Source organism: Ceratocystis lukuohia (assembly GCF_044167205.1).
Source record: "Ceratocystis lukuohia strain C4212 chromosome Unknown Supercontig2_pilon, whole genome shotgun sequence".
In the NCBI taxonomy this organism is placed as follows: Eukaryota; Fungi; Ascomycota; class Sordariomycetes; order Microascales; family Ceratocystidaceae; genus Ceratocystis; species Ceratocystis lukuohia.
This window is the reverse complement of record NW_027263521.1, coordinates 936,307-952,635: the sequence shown is the minus strand read 5'-3', so window position 1 is coordinate 952,635 and position 16,329 is coordinate 936,307. Positions and strand designations below refer to the sequence as shown.

At 52.2% G+C, this 16,329-nt stretch overlaps 5 protein-coding genes across 5 annotated transcripts; 2 read left to right on the top strand and 3 right to left on the bottom strand.

The window, feature by feature from the left end:
- Nucleotides 1–2,850: 2,850 nt before the first annotated feature.
- Nucleotides 2,851–4,450, top strand: HOO65_020251 (Protein STE50; the record flags this gene model as incomplete). Its single annotated transcript, XM_071006702.1, has 3 exons — nucleotides 2,851–3,154; nucleotides 3,208–3,369; nucleotides 3,447–4,450. The coding sequence occupies 3 exons, from the start codon at nucleotides 2,851–2,853 to the stop codon at nucleotides 4,448–4,450; spliced, it is 1,470 nt and encodes a 489-aa protein (XP_070860889.1).
- Nucleotides 4,451–5,178: 728 nt separating this feature from the next.
- On the bottom strand, nucleotides 5,179–6,180 carry HOO65_020250 (putative alpha/beta hydrolase R526; the record flags this gene model as incomplete). The annotated part of the gene is made up of 1 exon (XM_071000026.1): nucleotides 5,179–6,180. The coding sequence occupies one exon, from the start codon at nucleotides 6,178–6,180 to the stop codon at nucleotides 5,179–5,181; it is 1,002 nt and encodes a 333-aa protein (XP_070860888.1).
- A 1,959-nt stretch (nucleotides 6,181–8,139) lies between these two features.
- HOO65_020249 (Acid phosphatase PHO12) lies at nucleotides 8,140–9,884 on the top strand (the record flags this gene model as incomplete). Its single annotated transcript, XM_071006651.1, has 3 exons — nucleotides 8,140–8,338; nucleotides 8,412–8,545; nucleotides 8,661–9,884. 3 exons carry the CDS (start codon nucleotides 8,140–8,142, stop codon nucleotides 9,882–9,884), a joined length of 1,557 nt encoding a protein of 518 aa, XP_070860887.1.
- A 253-nt stretch (nucleotides 9,885–10,137) lies between these two features.
- HOO65_020248 (uncharacterized protein) lies at nucleotides 10,138–11,685 on the bottom strand (the record flags this gene model as incomplete). The annotated part of the gene is made up of 1 exon (XM_071000025.1): nucleotides 10,138–11,685. One exon carries the CDS (start codon nucleotides 11,683–11,685, stop codon nucleotides 10,138–10,140), a length of 1,548 nt encoding a protein of 515 aa, XP_070860886.1.
- A 1,256-nt stretch (nucleotides 11,686–12,941) lies between these two features.
- HOO65_020247 (uncharacterized protein) lies at nucleotides 12,942–15,197 on the bottom strand (the record flags this gene model as incomplete). Its single annotated transcript, XM_071006525.1, has 3 exons — nucleotides 12,942–14,185; nucleotides 14,253–14,490; nucleotides 14,691–15,197. 3 exons carry the CDS (start codon nucleotides 15,195–15,197, stop codon nucleotides 12,942–12,944), a joined length of 1,989 nt encoding a protein of 662 aa, XP_070860885.1.
- Nucleotides 15,198–16,329: the final 1,132 nt, after the last annotated feature.

The following is a 16,329-nucleotide window of genomic DNA, read 5'->3' as shown; positions in this document are numbered from 1 at the left end:
GAACCTCGCCTCTCTTCTCCTGTAGAGAGGCCTTTGAAGCTATGCGCTGCAGCGAGGGACAGAAATAGAGCAAGCCCGTTCCTACGCCGCCTCTAGTTAGAGGGGAATGAGCAGCGCTGATGATGCCGGTATCGGGTACCTGAAAGCTGACGGCCTGTCATATACTGGAGCATGTAGCCAATACTCCCGAGCGCGGAAAAAGGATGCCAACGCCAGTGCTACCTTTGCTGTGCATGTCATGTAACACTTCTCAGGGGACGAAAGGTGCACACAAAGGCCTGAAGGGCGCCAAGGGGGGGGGCATTTGTAGAGGCCTGTAAAGACCTGTAGCGGCCTGTAAAGACCTGTAGCGACCTGTATTTACAGGCCCTCCTGCTGCCATTAGCCATTAGCCCATTAACCCCATCAAACTGTGCACGGTCCAAGCCCAAGACAGCCCATTAGCTGTTTGTGCTTTCATCCAATTTGTAACCAGGGCTTTTCCTGTCCCGTCTTTCCCTTAAGATATATTCTCTGGGACCTTTTGTTCATATTAGCAAAGTGGGGAGAGAGAGGGAGAGAGAGGGAGAGAGGGCTTGGTGCCCCGGAGAGCCGTATAGGGTTCTACGAGGCCCTACGATGGCTCCGCAAGGGGCCCGTTTGGCTAGCACCCTATGTGCTTGCTAGGCTTTTGGCTCTCGTTCTCTTACCATGTGCCGCTTTTCTGTGACCTTGGACCCGTACTACGAACAAGCACAGGGAGGCTCTGGAACCCTAAGAAGCTGTATATAGCAACAGAGGAAGAAGGAGGAGAGGAGGAGCACGAGAAGGATACCAGGCCAGGACAAGAGTTTCGTAGCTGCGTGCTTGGGTATAGTTCCGCAGTTTAGTCTGTATGGTGGAAGTGGAAGTGGAAGTGGAAGTGGATATGGGCGCGAGGGTGGATGAACATGGGACCATCGGGACGTGTAGACAGTCGTGTGGACATGGAGATCTTGGACGGGTGCGATCTGCTCTCCTGTGTGTATTTAATTTGGCCACCAGGAACACGACGACGAGAAAGAACCTTTTACATGTTCTGATGGAAGCCGTGGCCGACGATTGATGATTGATGCCTTAGTCGAGACCAAGGGCCAGCTCGTCCCTTGTGCCTCTCTTCTCCCCCTCCTCTCTATGCCTCTTCCCCTTTCTTTTTTTCCCGCCTGTCTCATCATCTTCCGACTAAACTCAATGCTCGATGCTCCCGTTTTCCCCCAATCTCCAGGGCCTGCACTTGCAGCGATTCCTTCGAAACCCTTTTTGATTTTGAACCCAACAAAGAAATTATAGAGGGTAGCGTAGCTGTAGCCAATTTGCCTGAGTGCTATTATAACCAGCTATATGAATAGCTACAACTGCAATATACGCCATACTACAGCCTGCTATATATTACGCTGTATATTGCACAGCTCGATACGGACGGACAACCCGCCCATAGCCAAAGCTGCAACAAGCCTGTTGAGCGACTGAGCGACTGAGCGACTGAGCGACTGAGCGACTGAGTGACTGAGCGAGCGACCCGAAAAAAACAAACAGGCTTGCTTGCTTGCTTCAGCACTAGAACTCCTCCCTGTCGCTGTCTACATTTTGCCTTCAAAAGTTTGGTTTTGCTTCTCGCCAGGCCCTGTCAAACACATCGCCCAGTGCAAGGCCGCCCAGTACAGAAGGCGCACACAAAAAAGAGGCACAAGCACAGACCAGAAACCCCCCCCCCCCCCCCCAAAGTCGGCTTTCGTTTGTTCGGTTCTAGTCCAAAAACTTGCACTTAAGCCAAGTTTCATCCTCTCGTTTGCATCGTTATCGCCATCTTGACGGCCTGTCTTGTCTGTACCTCTGTGTGGCTGCAAGCGCTTGTGTTCTTCTCTTTCCATCTTGTCGGCCTCTTGTGCAGCCTTTTTTTTTCCTTTTCTCTATAATCCCCACCCCCTCCCCATTCTCGCCAGCCCCTTTCCTCGGCGTGGATTGCAGACTCGTCATCTTCAGCCTGCTCGCCCTCCCCGTCCTGCACTTGCAGTATACTCGCTCTTCTTTTATCGTCGTCGTCGTCGTCCTCCTCGTTTTCCTCCTCCATCGCACTGTACGTCGCCTCGAGTCTACGCCAGCTGTTGCACGGCCGTCTCCTCAACTTACACCTCGAAAATCCGCCTCGTTTGTCGCCTCTCGTCTCTCTCGCATTTTCTCGACCAGTCCTGCCCTGTCTGTCTGTCCCACATACACACAATTAACCTCCTGGCTACTCTGTGTCTCGAGAACCTGTTTCTTCTGCCATTCCTTGCCGCCAAACTTCAACGATACGCCTCTGGCCACATACTCCGCCCTCTGTCTGCCCCTTGGCGTCTTGCTGCTCTGTGCCCCTGTGCCCTGCTCTGCAGCTCTGCAGCTCTCCAGCCTCGGCCCTGGCTTGTGCCTCTCCCAGTCCGTCCTCGAGGCAGGCGTTGCTTTCCATCTTTTGCGTCCTGTTTCCTTCGTGCATTGCACTTGGTTGATTGTCGGCGTCTTGGAATCTGCGTAATACTCCTTCCGTCCACCCCCCTTTGCTCACAACAGTTTGGTGTTTGTGTCCACCCCCCCAGATCGCAACACAACGAATCCACCAACCCACCCTTCCCTGGCTCCTATACGAGGCGCTTTCTCCCAGACCGAGACATCACCCACTGAAAGAGTGCAAGAGTTCTCTTTTTCTCCTCTCTCAATACGAATATACAGCTACCCGGCTCTGCCTTAAACCAACCCCACCATCGTTGTAGTGCAATCCTCGTCCCCCGTCCCGCCCTACAACTCCGACTGTGTGTGCCCCTCTCTGGCTTGCTGCTCTATGACCAACTTGGAATGATGAGCTTCGAATCACGAGCCGTTTATACCGAGTCGGACGCCGACGACGAGTACGATGGGCACATTGCGGATAGCTCGCCTGTAGCTGACTCCCTGGCATCACCATACGACTCTGAAATGCCCTCCTCAAGCGAACATACCCCCACAACATATGGCCACCTCGGCCCCGGCGACCGCCTCCCCGAGACCTTGATAACGGACTGGTCGGCCGAGGAGTGTGTCGACTTCTTGGCCACGATTGGCCTCTCGCAATATGCCAATGTTTTCCTTGGTACTTGCTTCCCACGCCGCTGCTGCCCTCCTGGTAATCTACTCAACACAACACAAGCTAACTTTGGTCTCTTCACCCCCAAACAGAAAATGGCATCATTGGCGAGGCCTTGATTGCCTTGCTCCACGATGATCTCAAAAGCATGGGCATCACCAGTGTCGGCCACCGTCTGACTATCCTGAAGAGCGTTTACGATGTGAAAAGAGCCCAGGATGTAGAGATAGACACCGACCACTATATTCCTTTGTGTATGCATTCTCTTGAAACCCACCACCCATGATAGCACATGACATGACATGACATGACCTAACAAACATTCAACCAGCCGCCGATGCCGAGGCCCAATATACGAACGCCACCATCAAGGACATCCGCATGTTGATGGACCAGATTCGTGAGCGAGACGACCGCGCAAACACACTCGAGCAAGATCTTCGCCGTATCACCGAAGACTTCCGGCGCCTTAGGGAAGACATGCTCCCCGCTCTCCGTCTCGTCAAAGATGCCCAAGCACCTCTCCCCAACGTCAGCAATGCTGCCAACCCTAGTTATTCCTTCGAAACCGCTGTCCCTACATCTGGCCCTGGCTCTACAGGACATCTGGGCCGCACGCTCTCAACAAAACGCTTCCAGCCCGTCATGGCACCTTCCCCCTCACACATGCAGACAACTCATGAACGACCAATCATGGAGGATGCCAGCACTACCGAACGAGCATTTTCATCAACCCACCTCTCGAGTCTGAATGGTGGCCTTACCCCCGGAACTTCCTCTCCCGTCTACAACACCAACATACCATCGCCTACCTCCCCCCCCGTCCTCCAACAAACAACACTTGCTTCCCGCTCATACCGTGCTGAGCCCGCTTCGTCCACCCGCTCAACGTTTACCGAAAGCGACTATGGCCATAACTCCCGTGACAAGGCACAACAGCCACATCGACGACGCGAAACTCCCGTTCCAGATACCCCAGGCGCTTCGGGCAGCAACACGCCCATGGAAATTTTCAAATCGTTCCGCGTCAGCCTGGAAGATCCATGCTACAAAGTGCTCCCTGCGGCTTTGCGAAAGTACCAAATCAATGCACCGTGGGAACAGTATTCACTATACATTGTATACGGCGACCAGGAGAGATGCTTAGGACCCAACGAAAAGCCTTTGATCTTGTTCAAGCAACTCGACAAAGAGGGCAAAAAGCCCATGTTCATGCTCCGTAAAACCAACCCCAATCCCCATGAAGGCCCGCAGGATATTCCAGGGAGTGCGGGCCTGAATACGGCAGCCCGGGGGGCGGCAGCAGGCTATGATCCACCAGGCGGCATTATCTAGTTGGAGAATTAGCGTTGAAGGGCTGTCCTAAGACGGAGAGCCCTTCTATTCATCCTTGTCTTTATTCTTGTCACTTTCTTTCATGTTTTTGCATATTTCTTTCTATATCGACGCCATATATGCCGCGAAAACAACATCTAGTCAGTATGTCTTCTTCGCATGGTTAGGCCTTTTCCTGCCCTTTTTCTTTTTTTTTTTTTTTTTCCTTATTCTTTCCTTTCTTTCTTTTTTTCTTTTCGTCCATCGATTCATTCCCTTTGTTCCTTTGTTCCTTATTTTTCCTCTCTTATCTTCTCTTCTCTTCTCTTCTCTCCCCCTCACTTGCGTCCCCGCACCTTTTTTCTTTCCAATTTCTTCACGGTTTATCAAGTTCTTGGTCTGTCTATTTCTGTGTATACCAGCAGGAGTTTCCAATCATCAGCACATATCGCTTTCCTTTTTCCTTTTTCCTTTCCTTTGGGACACTCATTCCCTTATCTCTTTCTTGTCACTTTTCTTCTCTTCTAGTCACTAGCACCAAGCGTATTCTTTACTGTACAGGAAAAATCTCCAAATTCATGTCTACACGGTACGGGCTAAAAAGGATGGGATGTTTATAGAATATAGATGTTGCTATTATTATGAACCGCATGTTTGTGACTGAAAGAAATGGCCGCTGTTACATGACATTACGCGGAGAAAGGAGCAACCAAAAAGAAAACAAGACAGATGAAATAATGGGAGACCCCTTAGAAGCTGGTCATGGCTTGTTGGCGCAATTCTAAATATCTCTTTGAAATAGCCGTCTCTGGGGCCAAGAATTCGGCAGCGTGAACCTGGCCATTAACTAGATGGAAATCGGTCATAACGCCGGCCTTCAGCAGCTTCTGCACCAGCTCGATAATTGAGTCCCGAAAAGTGTCAATCACGCCTACCTCGATATAGGCCGGAGGCAGATTTACGAGGTCCTCAGACGTAGCACGCCCTGGGGCGGCGTGAATGGGCACATCCTCGCTCCCCGGTGGCACGTCCAGCATGGAAGTCCAGCCACAGATGATGTCCTCGAAGGTCATGCTTGCGATGGGCTCGATTTTAGGGTCGGCAGTCAGGATGCGATCGTCCACCATGGGATACACGAGGATCTGCTTGGCCAGCGGAGGCGAGAGAGCCTGGTCACGGGCTAACATGGCAACGCCAAGAGCGATGCCACCGCCGCTGCTCTCGCCGACGATGCCAATCCGGCGGCGGTCAACATTAAACTCGGCTGTCTTGGCGTGAAGCCATTTGAGTCCGTCGAAGCAATCCTGCATCTGTGTGGGATATTTATGCTCGGGAGCCAAGCGGAACTCGACCGAGAACCAGGGTACGCCAGTGACGCCGACGTGGAGATGCACGCCTTCATCAAGGATCTCGACACTGCCTGCCACAAAGCCGCCGCCATGGCAATGCAATAGCGCAGCGGTCGGTGGGCCGCCCTTGTGAATGTCACTGCGGAAGTAATGAAAGATCTTGATGTTGGTGCCGTCCAGCGACGAGGGAAACTCGTACTGGGCAACTTGGACCCGCGGATCCAGCTTGATTGAACGCGTGTATCGAAGCATCTTCGACGTAGCGTTGAACATTTGGCGCCGCACATTGGTAGCGGAGGCAGGGATCTTGGGAGTCACAGCCCGGGCGGTATAGATGGCAGAGGTTGCCTTGGCGAACTCGGGGTCCAGCTTCCAAGGAGCGTTGACACTTGAGTTGGGCATGGTGAGAAGGGATGAGCGGACGGGATAGGAAAGAGTGAATGTAAGCGCGACGGGGAGTAGATTCGAAGAAATAAAGATAAACACAAAAACAAAGCAGTCTCAAAGCTTCGCTGCTGTTTACGTCCCTATATAGTAGCGGGTTGATGCCCTTGGGGTTGATGTCCGGGCGGGTGTTTATCTTCAAGGTGGCACGTGTTAAGCTGCTATTGCACCCCCACCAGCTCAGATCATGCAGACAGGAGAGAACAAAGCTTGGAGCTTGGGATTTACTAGAAGCGGAAAAAGAAGAGCAAGGTACAAAGAGAAGAGGGGGAGGGGGAGAGACAGTTAAGACCTTTGTTGAATCGGCTCACAAAGAACACAAGACAGCGGCTTCAGGCAGCTTTGTTACATCAAAGCCTTTGTTCCTGTTTTTGACATAGCTTTCAAAAATAAAACGAATAATGACAGACGCAGCCTAACTCTGTTGACGAGAGATAGAGAAAGTGAATGAAAAAAAAAAAAAAAAAAAAAAAGAATTAAATAAAATAAAATATAAAAAAGCGAGTTGTCAGTTTTTCTGCGCGCTGTGCACCAGCGAATGAGAGAGGGCCTGCCTGCATGTTATCGGGGAGTAGTCAGCAGCCACCTTCCTGTTTAGTTTCTGTCGAGTCAAGGCTTGAGGGCTTCTCGAGTTTGCCATCAAGTCCTTGGTTTGGATTCTTCGAGACCCCAGCCTGAAGTCTCGTTGCGTCGGGTCTCTGCATGAGAAATTAGGAAAAAAGAAGAGGAAAATGGCCTTAAAAGCGCCAATACAACAAGAAAAGGAAATAAAATAAAAGAATAAAAATAAAAAGAGGAAAAAAGACGAAAGGAAAGAACCACCCGCAGAAAAAAAGGAAAGAGGCGCTTGCAAACAGGAGGCACGGCACCTCCACTTGCTGTGTGCAACGACAACAAAGGAAGGAGGGACCCGGCAGATGCCGCTAATGCCGTTCCCCATAATAGCATGACAGCCAGGGCCTGGTAACCCTAGGATCACTCTGTGACCCTAGACCGGTATTTACGGTCCGGGCCCTTGGCCAAACACGTTGACAAGCACACGGACAGGAAGTTCTTCCGTGCGGGTAAAACGTGGCTCTCTCAACTTAAAATGGCGTCCCATGGCAAACCCGAGCTCCAAGCTATTGAGCTTGGCATGGAATTGTACGTACAAGAAAACCGCATACATTGCACATACGTTGCCTTGTCCCCCCCCCTGCTGTCGCTGATATTACTAGAAGGATTGCTCAGAGCTTCACGGGGGGGAGGGAGGGCCAATCACAGGCGCTAGAGCTTCAACGTGGCGCACCACTTGTGGCAAGCCTTCTTGGTGATGGGAAACCAAGGCTGGTCTGGTCTAGCACAGCACAGCGCTTGTCATCGCAGACAAGAAGCCTCGAAGCATACTGGGACACTGGCTTTGTTTATTCTCTTCTTGCACGGGCTGGCAGAGACACATCTTGTGGCAATCTCGCTTCTCCGGACCCTCTCCTCTTTGGTGTCAACGGCCAATGGCACGTGGGTCGGGGATCAGCTCTAGATGGCCGATCAATATGGGATCTAGTGCAAAGGCCGAGGCAGGCCTGGGTTACATACGCTTGCATGCTATGTAATTTGCGTGCACTAGAAAATGGGAGCGGAAGGAGTGTTGGTATTGTCTCTATGTATGGCACGCATGCTTTGGCTATGTAAGGAAGGGCCGACCGAGGAGGGTGTGATCATCCAAACCAAGCTCAAGACAAAGTATAAGAAGGGACTTGGGGCCGACGTTCGTAGGTGGTAGACTCGAGATCTTCCTTTGCCTATTACCTGGTGTCGCCTGCGCCATTCTCGCTCTCCTCTTGTCCTTGACGATCTTTTTGTGCGTTACTTTTCTTGTATATATATATTTTCTTTTTTTTAAATTTAATACCTTTTTTTTCTTCGTCGTAAGACACGATGGCTCCCTTCTTCAACACCGTCGTTCTGCTGGCCGCAGCCGCCAATGCCGTCTCTGTCTCTCCCCGTTCGGCTTCCTCATCGTCCTCGTCGGCCAATCAGATTCTCCTTGCGCCTGAGGACGCAATCAAAAACCCGGCTAGCACCTCTGCCAAAGAGCCTCTGAAGCATGCTGGAGCTAATGGCCCCTACTTTGCCGGTGAGTCTTACTGCTGCTGCCGCTGCTAGCCTATATCACAAGGTTTACACTAACACCATCCATCACGTGCCAGGCCCGAACGTGAACAAGATCTCGTCTAGTGTGCCTGACAACTGCAAGGTTGATCGTGCTGCGTACGTTTCTCGTCACGGCTCGCGTTTCCCCGACACTGGAGCGTATAATGGCTGGGTTTCCATGTACGAGCGCGTAAGTGGCTTCTTGTTGTTCTCTCATGCTTGATATTCGCTATTATCGATGTATTTGCCTATCGCTACATGACTTGTACGCTTTGCTAATCAAAGTGCCTGCTCCCCCCGCTTAGTTTCAGGCTGCGCAGTTCACTGCCACCGGCTCTCTTTCCTTCCTCAAGGACTGGGAGCCTGTTCTGACTAACCCCTCAGCCCAGATTGCCATGGAGAGTCCCACTGGCTGGAAGGAAGCCTATGATATGGGCTACACGCTTCGCACGCGCTACCCGGACCTGTACACGGACGGCGATGCCTTTTACACGTGGGCCAACAACTACACGCGTGTGATCCAGACAGCGCGCAATTTCGCCCGAGGCTTCCTGGGTCCGCGTGCTGAGGAGCTAGGCAAGATTGTATCGGTGACCAGCAAGGGCTATACTGGTGCCATCGGAAACTCGCTGGCGCCTGGCGACCAGTGCCCGGCCTTTAGCGATGACGAGGGCGGCTCACTTGCCGAGGCGTGGAAGGCCATCTACATCCCGCCCGTCCAGAAACGCTTGCAAGCTCTGATCAAGGGAGATCTGCAGCTGACAGCCACCGACGTGGCGCAGATGCCGTATCTGTGCGGCTTTGAGTCACAGATCACCGGCCGTCTGTCGCCATGGTGCAGTGTTTTCACCGACGCCGAACTGCTTGACTATGAGTACTCCCAGGACTTGCGCTACTACTATGGCACTGGACCCGGCAAGGATCTGCCGCCACGCATCATGATGCCTTTCCTAGACACCTTGGTCAAGCTTCTGGGAGCTAGCAACGGGACAACTACGGGCGTCGATGCCTCAGGCGCAGCCTTTGAGGTGCCCAAGCTGCTGACGGTGTTCCTGAACGATGGCCAGCTGAGCCAGCTGGTCGCTGCATCGGGAGTATTTGACAAGCAGGCTGCGCTCTCGTCGACTAAACGTGATCCTAACCGGCTGTTTGTGTCGTCGAGATACACATGCATGAGAGGCGGCATTTCGTGGGAGCGCATGACTTGCAATGTCACCGAGACCCAGACGACCTCGAAATATGACGAGAGCAAGAGCAAGAGCAAGAGCAAGACGACTACTACCAAAGAGGAGGTCTATGTGCGCGTGCTCCTCAACGACGCCGTCTATCCCATTCCCTCGTGCAAGTCCGGCCCCGGATCGTCGTGCAAGCTTTCCGACTACACCAAGTACATTGCCGACAAGTATGCAGCCCAGGGAAGCTGGATCAAAAGTTGCAATGTGACTACTGAGGGAGCACCTACCAAGGTCCAGGGTGCTTCCTTCTTCACTGACCTGTCTAGCGCATGGATCAAGACCGAGGCAGCGTGATGGCAAATGGGAAAGCGGGAAGTTTAGAAGATATATAGATAACAGAGGTTATTAGCGCAAGTGAATCCAACTTCAGCGATATGCAGCCTTGTTTACAAGGTGTCAAGAACTGTGCGATAAATGCTGTATGTTATGTGTATGCTATGCCATGCGTCATGATTTATTTGCTCAACTACCCCCACAAATGCAGACAAACATCCGAGCCCTGGCCCTGGCCCTGGCCCTGACCCTCCTCCGCCTTGTGTAGCCCGGCCTATGTTGTCTTTTTGTTCGTCTTCTTTTCATCTCTCTTGATTTTCCCTAAAAACCCTTGCACTGTCGAGGCGGCCTGCCCTGCCAATGGGAGGTTCTCCAACTTATTAGAGAAGGCCGCAAAGGGATTGCTAGGCTTGCTGTTCCCCTGAGCCTGGCCTGGTGGTGGGGGCTGTGAAAAGTGCTGCTGGTATGCCGAGAGGGGCCGGGGCTGGCCCGGAGTCTGGCCCAGATTCTGAGTCTGGGCCTGGAACTGCGACGGCCCCATGCTGACTGGACGTGGCGGCAAAAATGGCGTGGGCGTTTCGTCTTCCAAGGGCGAAATAGGGCGGATAGGAGAGTGCTGATTAAAATCCTGGCCTTCAACCCCGTACAGCCGTCGAAGCCGCTCAGTCTCGCGCTCCACTTCGGCCTCGCGTTCTCGCTTTAGTCTCTCAGCCTCTTCCTGGCGTCTTTTTTCCTCCCGCTCTCGTTCCTTCCTCCGTAGCCGCTCGCGTTCTTGGCGCTCACGCTCTTCCTGTTCTACCATGGCCTTTAGCCGCTCGGTCTCAGCGTCGATCTCGGCTTGCGTTTGCCGTATTGGTGGCGGGGTTTTGCTCTTGGTACTTGGCCGCACCGAGGACGACGTTGTTGTGGGTGGTGTAGAGCCTTTTGGAGGAGGCGGGGTCTTGCAAGGCTGCCCGGCCTCGGCTCGCTTTTCGGCGGCGTCTGGGGCTGTGTTTGCGAAAGGGGGGTGAGAATTCAAGGCGGTTCCGGCAACAGGTTGTGAAGCCCTGCGGCCACGACCGTTGCGACCATCAAGGTTGTATGGGTCTTTGGGGTTGAGGAACAAGTCACGAATGACCTCGAGACTTAACAATAGCAGCATATCAAAGCCTTTGCGGTCCTCTAGTTCTACGCGTCGCATGTTCGGCTCGTACAGTGCCACCAGAGTTTCGCCATTGCGTCCTTGCTCGGCCAGTGCTACCGTAATATCTGGCTCCTTAGTGCCGCGACGGCCAGGCCCTGCGTCTTCCGTCTTGCCCACCAGGTAGCATGTCATGCCCTTGCTAAGACGCTCGCGCTTCCAACGGAAGGTCAGTCGGGGGATCAAATCGCGGGCAGCCGGCCCGGCCACAGCCTCACGATCGATTTGGCTGGTTGTAGGCTTTTTGAAGGACACCGTGGGTAGTTCAAAATCCCAGCTGCCTCCCCGGCCCCATGAGCCGGGCACTTGACGCAGCACAACAGTCTGGTCGGGGTTGTACAGCTGCAGGTTAATGTTTTCCGGGGGCGTAGGATCCGTAGTTCCTCCACTAACTCCGTCCAAGGCCGACGACTGCTTCCACTCGGGTGTAATCAAGACCTCGGCGTAGATGACGTCGTTTAGTATGGGGTCAGCCAACGCAACGGCATATTTGTTCTTGGCCTCAGGGAGTGTGGGGTCGGGGCGTCGGAGGAGAAACTCAGGAGATGGTGTAGAGCCATGGTGGGTAAAGCTGTATAGGGTATTGAGCGGGTTTTCGGCCGATTGCCTGCCTCGAAAAGTGGGAAGGTTTTCGTCGAGCATTATTTATGAGCGCTGGATGTCGTGTATATAGAAATAAGACGTATAGATGCTTGTAGTGGCGGTGGGACTAAGAATAAAGGGTTGCTCCGAAGTATATATATATAACAGGAGGCTTGAAGGCTGAGCTGAGCAAAGCAACCCAAGGGATCGATAATTTCAGGAGCACGTGAATCTCGATACAACAATAAAACAAGCGATAAAATAGGAGCGCCAAAGACGGGATAAGCTAATAAATAAACGTTTGAAAATGCCAGGAAATGATATTCTGTAGTAAAAGTAGGTGAAGAGAAAATTTTGACTGAGAAAAAAAAATAAAATAAAAAAAGAAACAGCCGGAATTATATCTACACGATAATCCAAAGTGCAATGCGTGGGACCTAATAACAAGCAAGGCAACAACCCAACTCCAGATCTGCAGGCCTTCCCAAAAGGGCCAGAGATGCTGAAGGGAGCACCCCGCTCTTGCTTGGCGTTGCGGGCTTGGCTGGAAAGCCCATCGGAGTTTGCGGAGCAATTTCCTTGGTATGGGACTTGGTGCGCTTCATTTTCATCGCTTCTAAACAAGTCTTGTCCCTACAGTGCTGGTGCTGGGCAGTGCTCTTAAAGCCCAAGTTGTTGCCTGGTTCAGGCAGACAAAGAAGTAAAAAATATAAGTGGGGCTACTCTAAACATAGTAACTACCAGCACATGCAGCATGCGTACTCTAGCAACCTCGATGACGCAAGCACTTCACTGGGAACACACGAAATCAAGTTCAGATTAAAATCTCGGATTTTTTTTTGGTATAAAGTAGCTGTATGGTATACTAGTAGAGATTGCATAACAAGCGTGGTTGGTAAGGGGAAGGGGCGCTCAAGGCAGACCGAATAGTGCAAAGTCATAGCAGAAGGACAAAGAGGCTGTGGCATGGTTGGGGTCGGATCTTTATGTTTAGAGTCGTTGCGAATCAAGGCAGACTTAATAGCCTGGTTAAAGGTAAGATCTGAACCCTGGCTATGCCACCCTTAGGTCGTTGAGCTTCTACAGATAGTATAATAAGGAGATGCCAACAGTGACGAAGCCTCAAGTAGGGAGAGAGGAGCGCTGTGGTATGTAAAGACATAAAACGTGTTCTTTCCATCAAAGTATTTGCGTTCGGGAAAGGTAAAAGAAGAAGTAGAAGAAAAATAATGGACAAGAAAAAGGGAAATAATAATAAAGAAGAATCAAAAAAAAGTTACTGCCATAAGAGATGGCATCTCACCGTATTCGTTTATTTACTTGCGTGCAATAGTCATATCCACAGGTCTTGGTACCTCGCCATCCGGCATCATCAACGTTAACTGTGGCTCATCTGGCACTTGCGGCACATCGCCATTCTTCTCTGCCCGGCGCTGAGCGCGGCGCGCCCGGCTAGACTGCTGCTGAACCCAGGATGAGACTGTGCGGAATCTTTGGGGCTGGCCGTCGTCTGTGACCGTCGTCATGACTGTGTCGCGATCACGGTAGCCACTAGTGGGTGGCCGTGACCATGACTGACGCATGGCAACTGGAGGGGGTGTCCGCGGTGCTGAGGAGGAACGGCTAGACAGTGCTGTGTGGAGCAAGGGCCGCGATCGCATTGCAGAGCTGTGGGCGCTACGGCGAGTGCTAGAGCGAGTACTAGCCCGGGCGTAGGGGCTGGCAACAGGCGAGCCGGCGTTTGATGGGATGATGATATCAGCATCACCGAAGCCAGAGGAAATAGAAGACAGCTCGCTGTAGCGGTAGTCGCCGGGGCCGGATTGGGGACGGCCGTAGGCACCATCATCAAAGAGAGGAGGCACTATCGATCCGTCGGGGCTTTGTAGTTGCTGCAGAGTAACAGCGCGCAGCGTGTCCTCGCCTCCATATTCAGCTCCACTGCTATGCAAGCTAGAGTTGTATGTCAGTTCAGCCATGTAAGGCTCGGTCAAAGTGCCGGTCATGCCATCGACAGGTGTAGTGCCATCAGGAGACAGATTCATCTCCTTGGCGGCAGCCCAGTTAACCTCGGTGCCATAGACAGGTGTGTAGGGCGAAGGCAGGAGAAGCGGGTTGTTGGAAGTGGCACTAAGCGGAGTAGCGCTATCGGAGATAGGTATCTCGCGGCTTAGGTTGTTGGCATGGATGCTGGGGACAGAAGTCACCACAGTAGGCCCGTAGTAGCTGGCATTGTTCATAGCTAGCTTCTCCTCGGTGGCGCTCGGCCAGTTTTGGTTTTGTGGGCTCATGCTGCGCTGCTGATTCACAGGCATGTTGCCGGCTTCGACGTTGTTCCAATAGGCAGGAGAGCTGTCGGTAGTGTTGGGCCACTTATGCCCGACAAAGGGGATCCTGGAAGATATGCGGCCGATAAAGCTCTTTGGGGGCTTGTTGTAGTCTTTTCCGTACGCAGGCATGCTGCGAGCCGAAGAGGAAGAAGGAGTGACAGCAGCAGCTCGGCGGACACGTCTCACACGCCAGAAGAGCCATATTGAGAGCGCAATGATGACGGCGCCGGCTAGAGTTAGACGGTATTAGCTTAAGATCCAGTATTCATACGCAAAGCTCACTCTCTTGTGACTCACCGATAGAAGCGCTAGCAATAGCGATAGTCTCATTAGTTGAGATCGAGCTGTCGGAATTGGCCTTGGACGTGGCCGTACTTGAAGGACTGCCAACTGCAGTGCCCTGTTGGGCCAGTGATCCGCTGTTGCCTGAGCTATTTTGAGAGTTGCCGTATCCGCCGGTAGGAGCAACTGCCAGGGAGGCTCCGCTGCCGGAGCCGCCCTGGTTTAGAATGATGGAAGGAAGAGCAGTTGAAGCCTAAGAGAGATGAAATAAGACGAGGTTGTTAGTGGATACACAGTTATGCCATAGCCTCCCTCTTCATCAACATATTAACCCTAATACAAGCAAGCAATTCAATAACCCTTGTTTGCTGTGACACCTGACGTGCATGAAAAAGTGGGCAACGCAAAAGACGCACAACCCAGCATCGGCATTTGCAAATTCAGATGACTTACATCGTCGACAGCAGTGGTATCAACCAGCCGAGGCATATGCATTGGGGCTAAGGGAGCGGGAGGAAGATTGGAGAAGGGCTTGCTGAAGGTGGTAGTGAAGGTTAAACGCACATCGCTTACTTGGTTAGCGGCATAAGCAGGAGTTGTACCCTTGGTTGCCGTGGGGGTAGGCGTAGCCGCAATGCGGGCGCGATCGGCGTTGACCAGAGAAGATAACTGAGGGGTTCCCGTGGCCTCATCGTCAGAGGAAACCTCGCCGGGCTCGCTGAGAGAGGTGTACCCGTTTACACTGGATGCTGAGGCTGAAGCCGAGGCGGTGGGTGTTGATGTTGCTTGCCTAGCCTTGTGATTAAGAGATCGCCGTGATCGGGAGTTGGAAGACTTGGAACGGGCAAGGACAGTATTAGGCCGCGGGAGGTTATGACGGGCAACGGACGCCCACTGCGAAGTTCTGGTAGCTTGTCTTTTGGCCCTCTGGGTCACGACAGAGTTGGGGCCGGTGGACATTGTCCTGTTGGAAATAGTGATTGGATAGACTAGAAAGCTGGCTAGACAGGAGGGTTGCAAAAGATAATGTCTCGGCAAAGAAGCCCAGTAGTCTACCAACACATGGCCTTGGAAAGACAGAAGCTAAAAAGAAAAGAAAAAAAACTGCGGCGGTATGTATGACAGTCGACGACACTGATGAGATTATTAGGGCGCAAATAAAAGACGGGAGCAACGAGTGACTGAGGTGAGCGAGAGCAGCAACAAGAAGGCGATAAACGAGTGAGTTCGGCCTTGATGTTGGTTGGTAAACGAGAGACTGAGGTATGGGCTGGAAGAAGCGCTGGCCGAATTATATTAACAGACAAAGGTCGAAGGAAAGTTGCCTCCAGAGGCAAGGGATATGCAAACCAAGAGCAACAATAAAAGAAGAAAAAAAACAATATATACTACTATTCAACACGGGCCTGCCTAGCGAGTAGGATACACTGACAGAGAAAGGAAGAGAAAAAAAAGGAAAAAAGAAAGAAAGGAAAAGGAAGCAAGCAGTAAGAGAAGAAAGAGGAAGAGAGAAGAAGCAGGAATAAAAATAAACTGACTGAAATGCAGATGTAATGGACATTAAAGCTAAAGAATGAACAGGCAAGAAATGGAGGCCAATGCAACAAGCTCAAGACTCAAAAGCGAATAGACAAGGCAAAGAGAGCACAAGCAGCACCAGCAAAGATCCCGTTGCAGGTGCAGCGTCAAAGCTTTACTAGCCAAGGGCCCCTGATCCTTGTTTTGAAGGACTTGAAGGTTGTCTGGGCTGTCTTGGACTGTCTGGGGCCTTCTTGTGGAGGGTCAGAAGCGAAAAGACACCGTCCTTGGTCATTTTGCGGGTGGTGTTGTTTTCTCGAGGTCCGAGCCGAGAGGAAGAGAATGGAATTGGGGGTGGGGGGGAGAGCAGAGGACAGCGAAGACAGCGAAGACAGCGTGAGCATGGCATTTGCTAAGCAGACTTGTTTGCCTTTTACTCTTGGCCGTGACATGCGGTCTTGGGAAGGCGCAATAGGTGAAGAAGCAGTGTAGCGACATGTTCAAAGCTATAGCCTCCCATCGTACCGTGACACACGCACCCTACTGATGCGAAAATTCACTGCCCCTCGCTCTC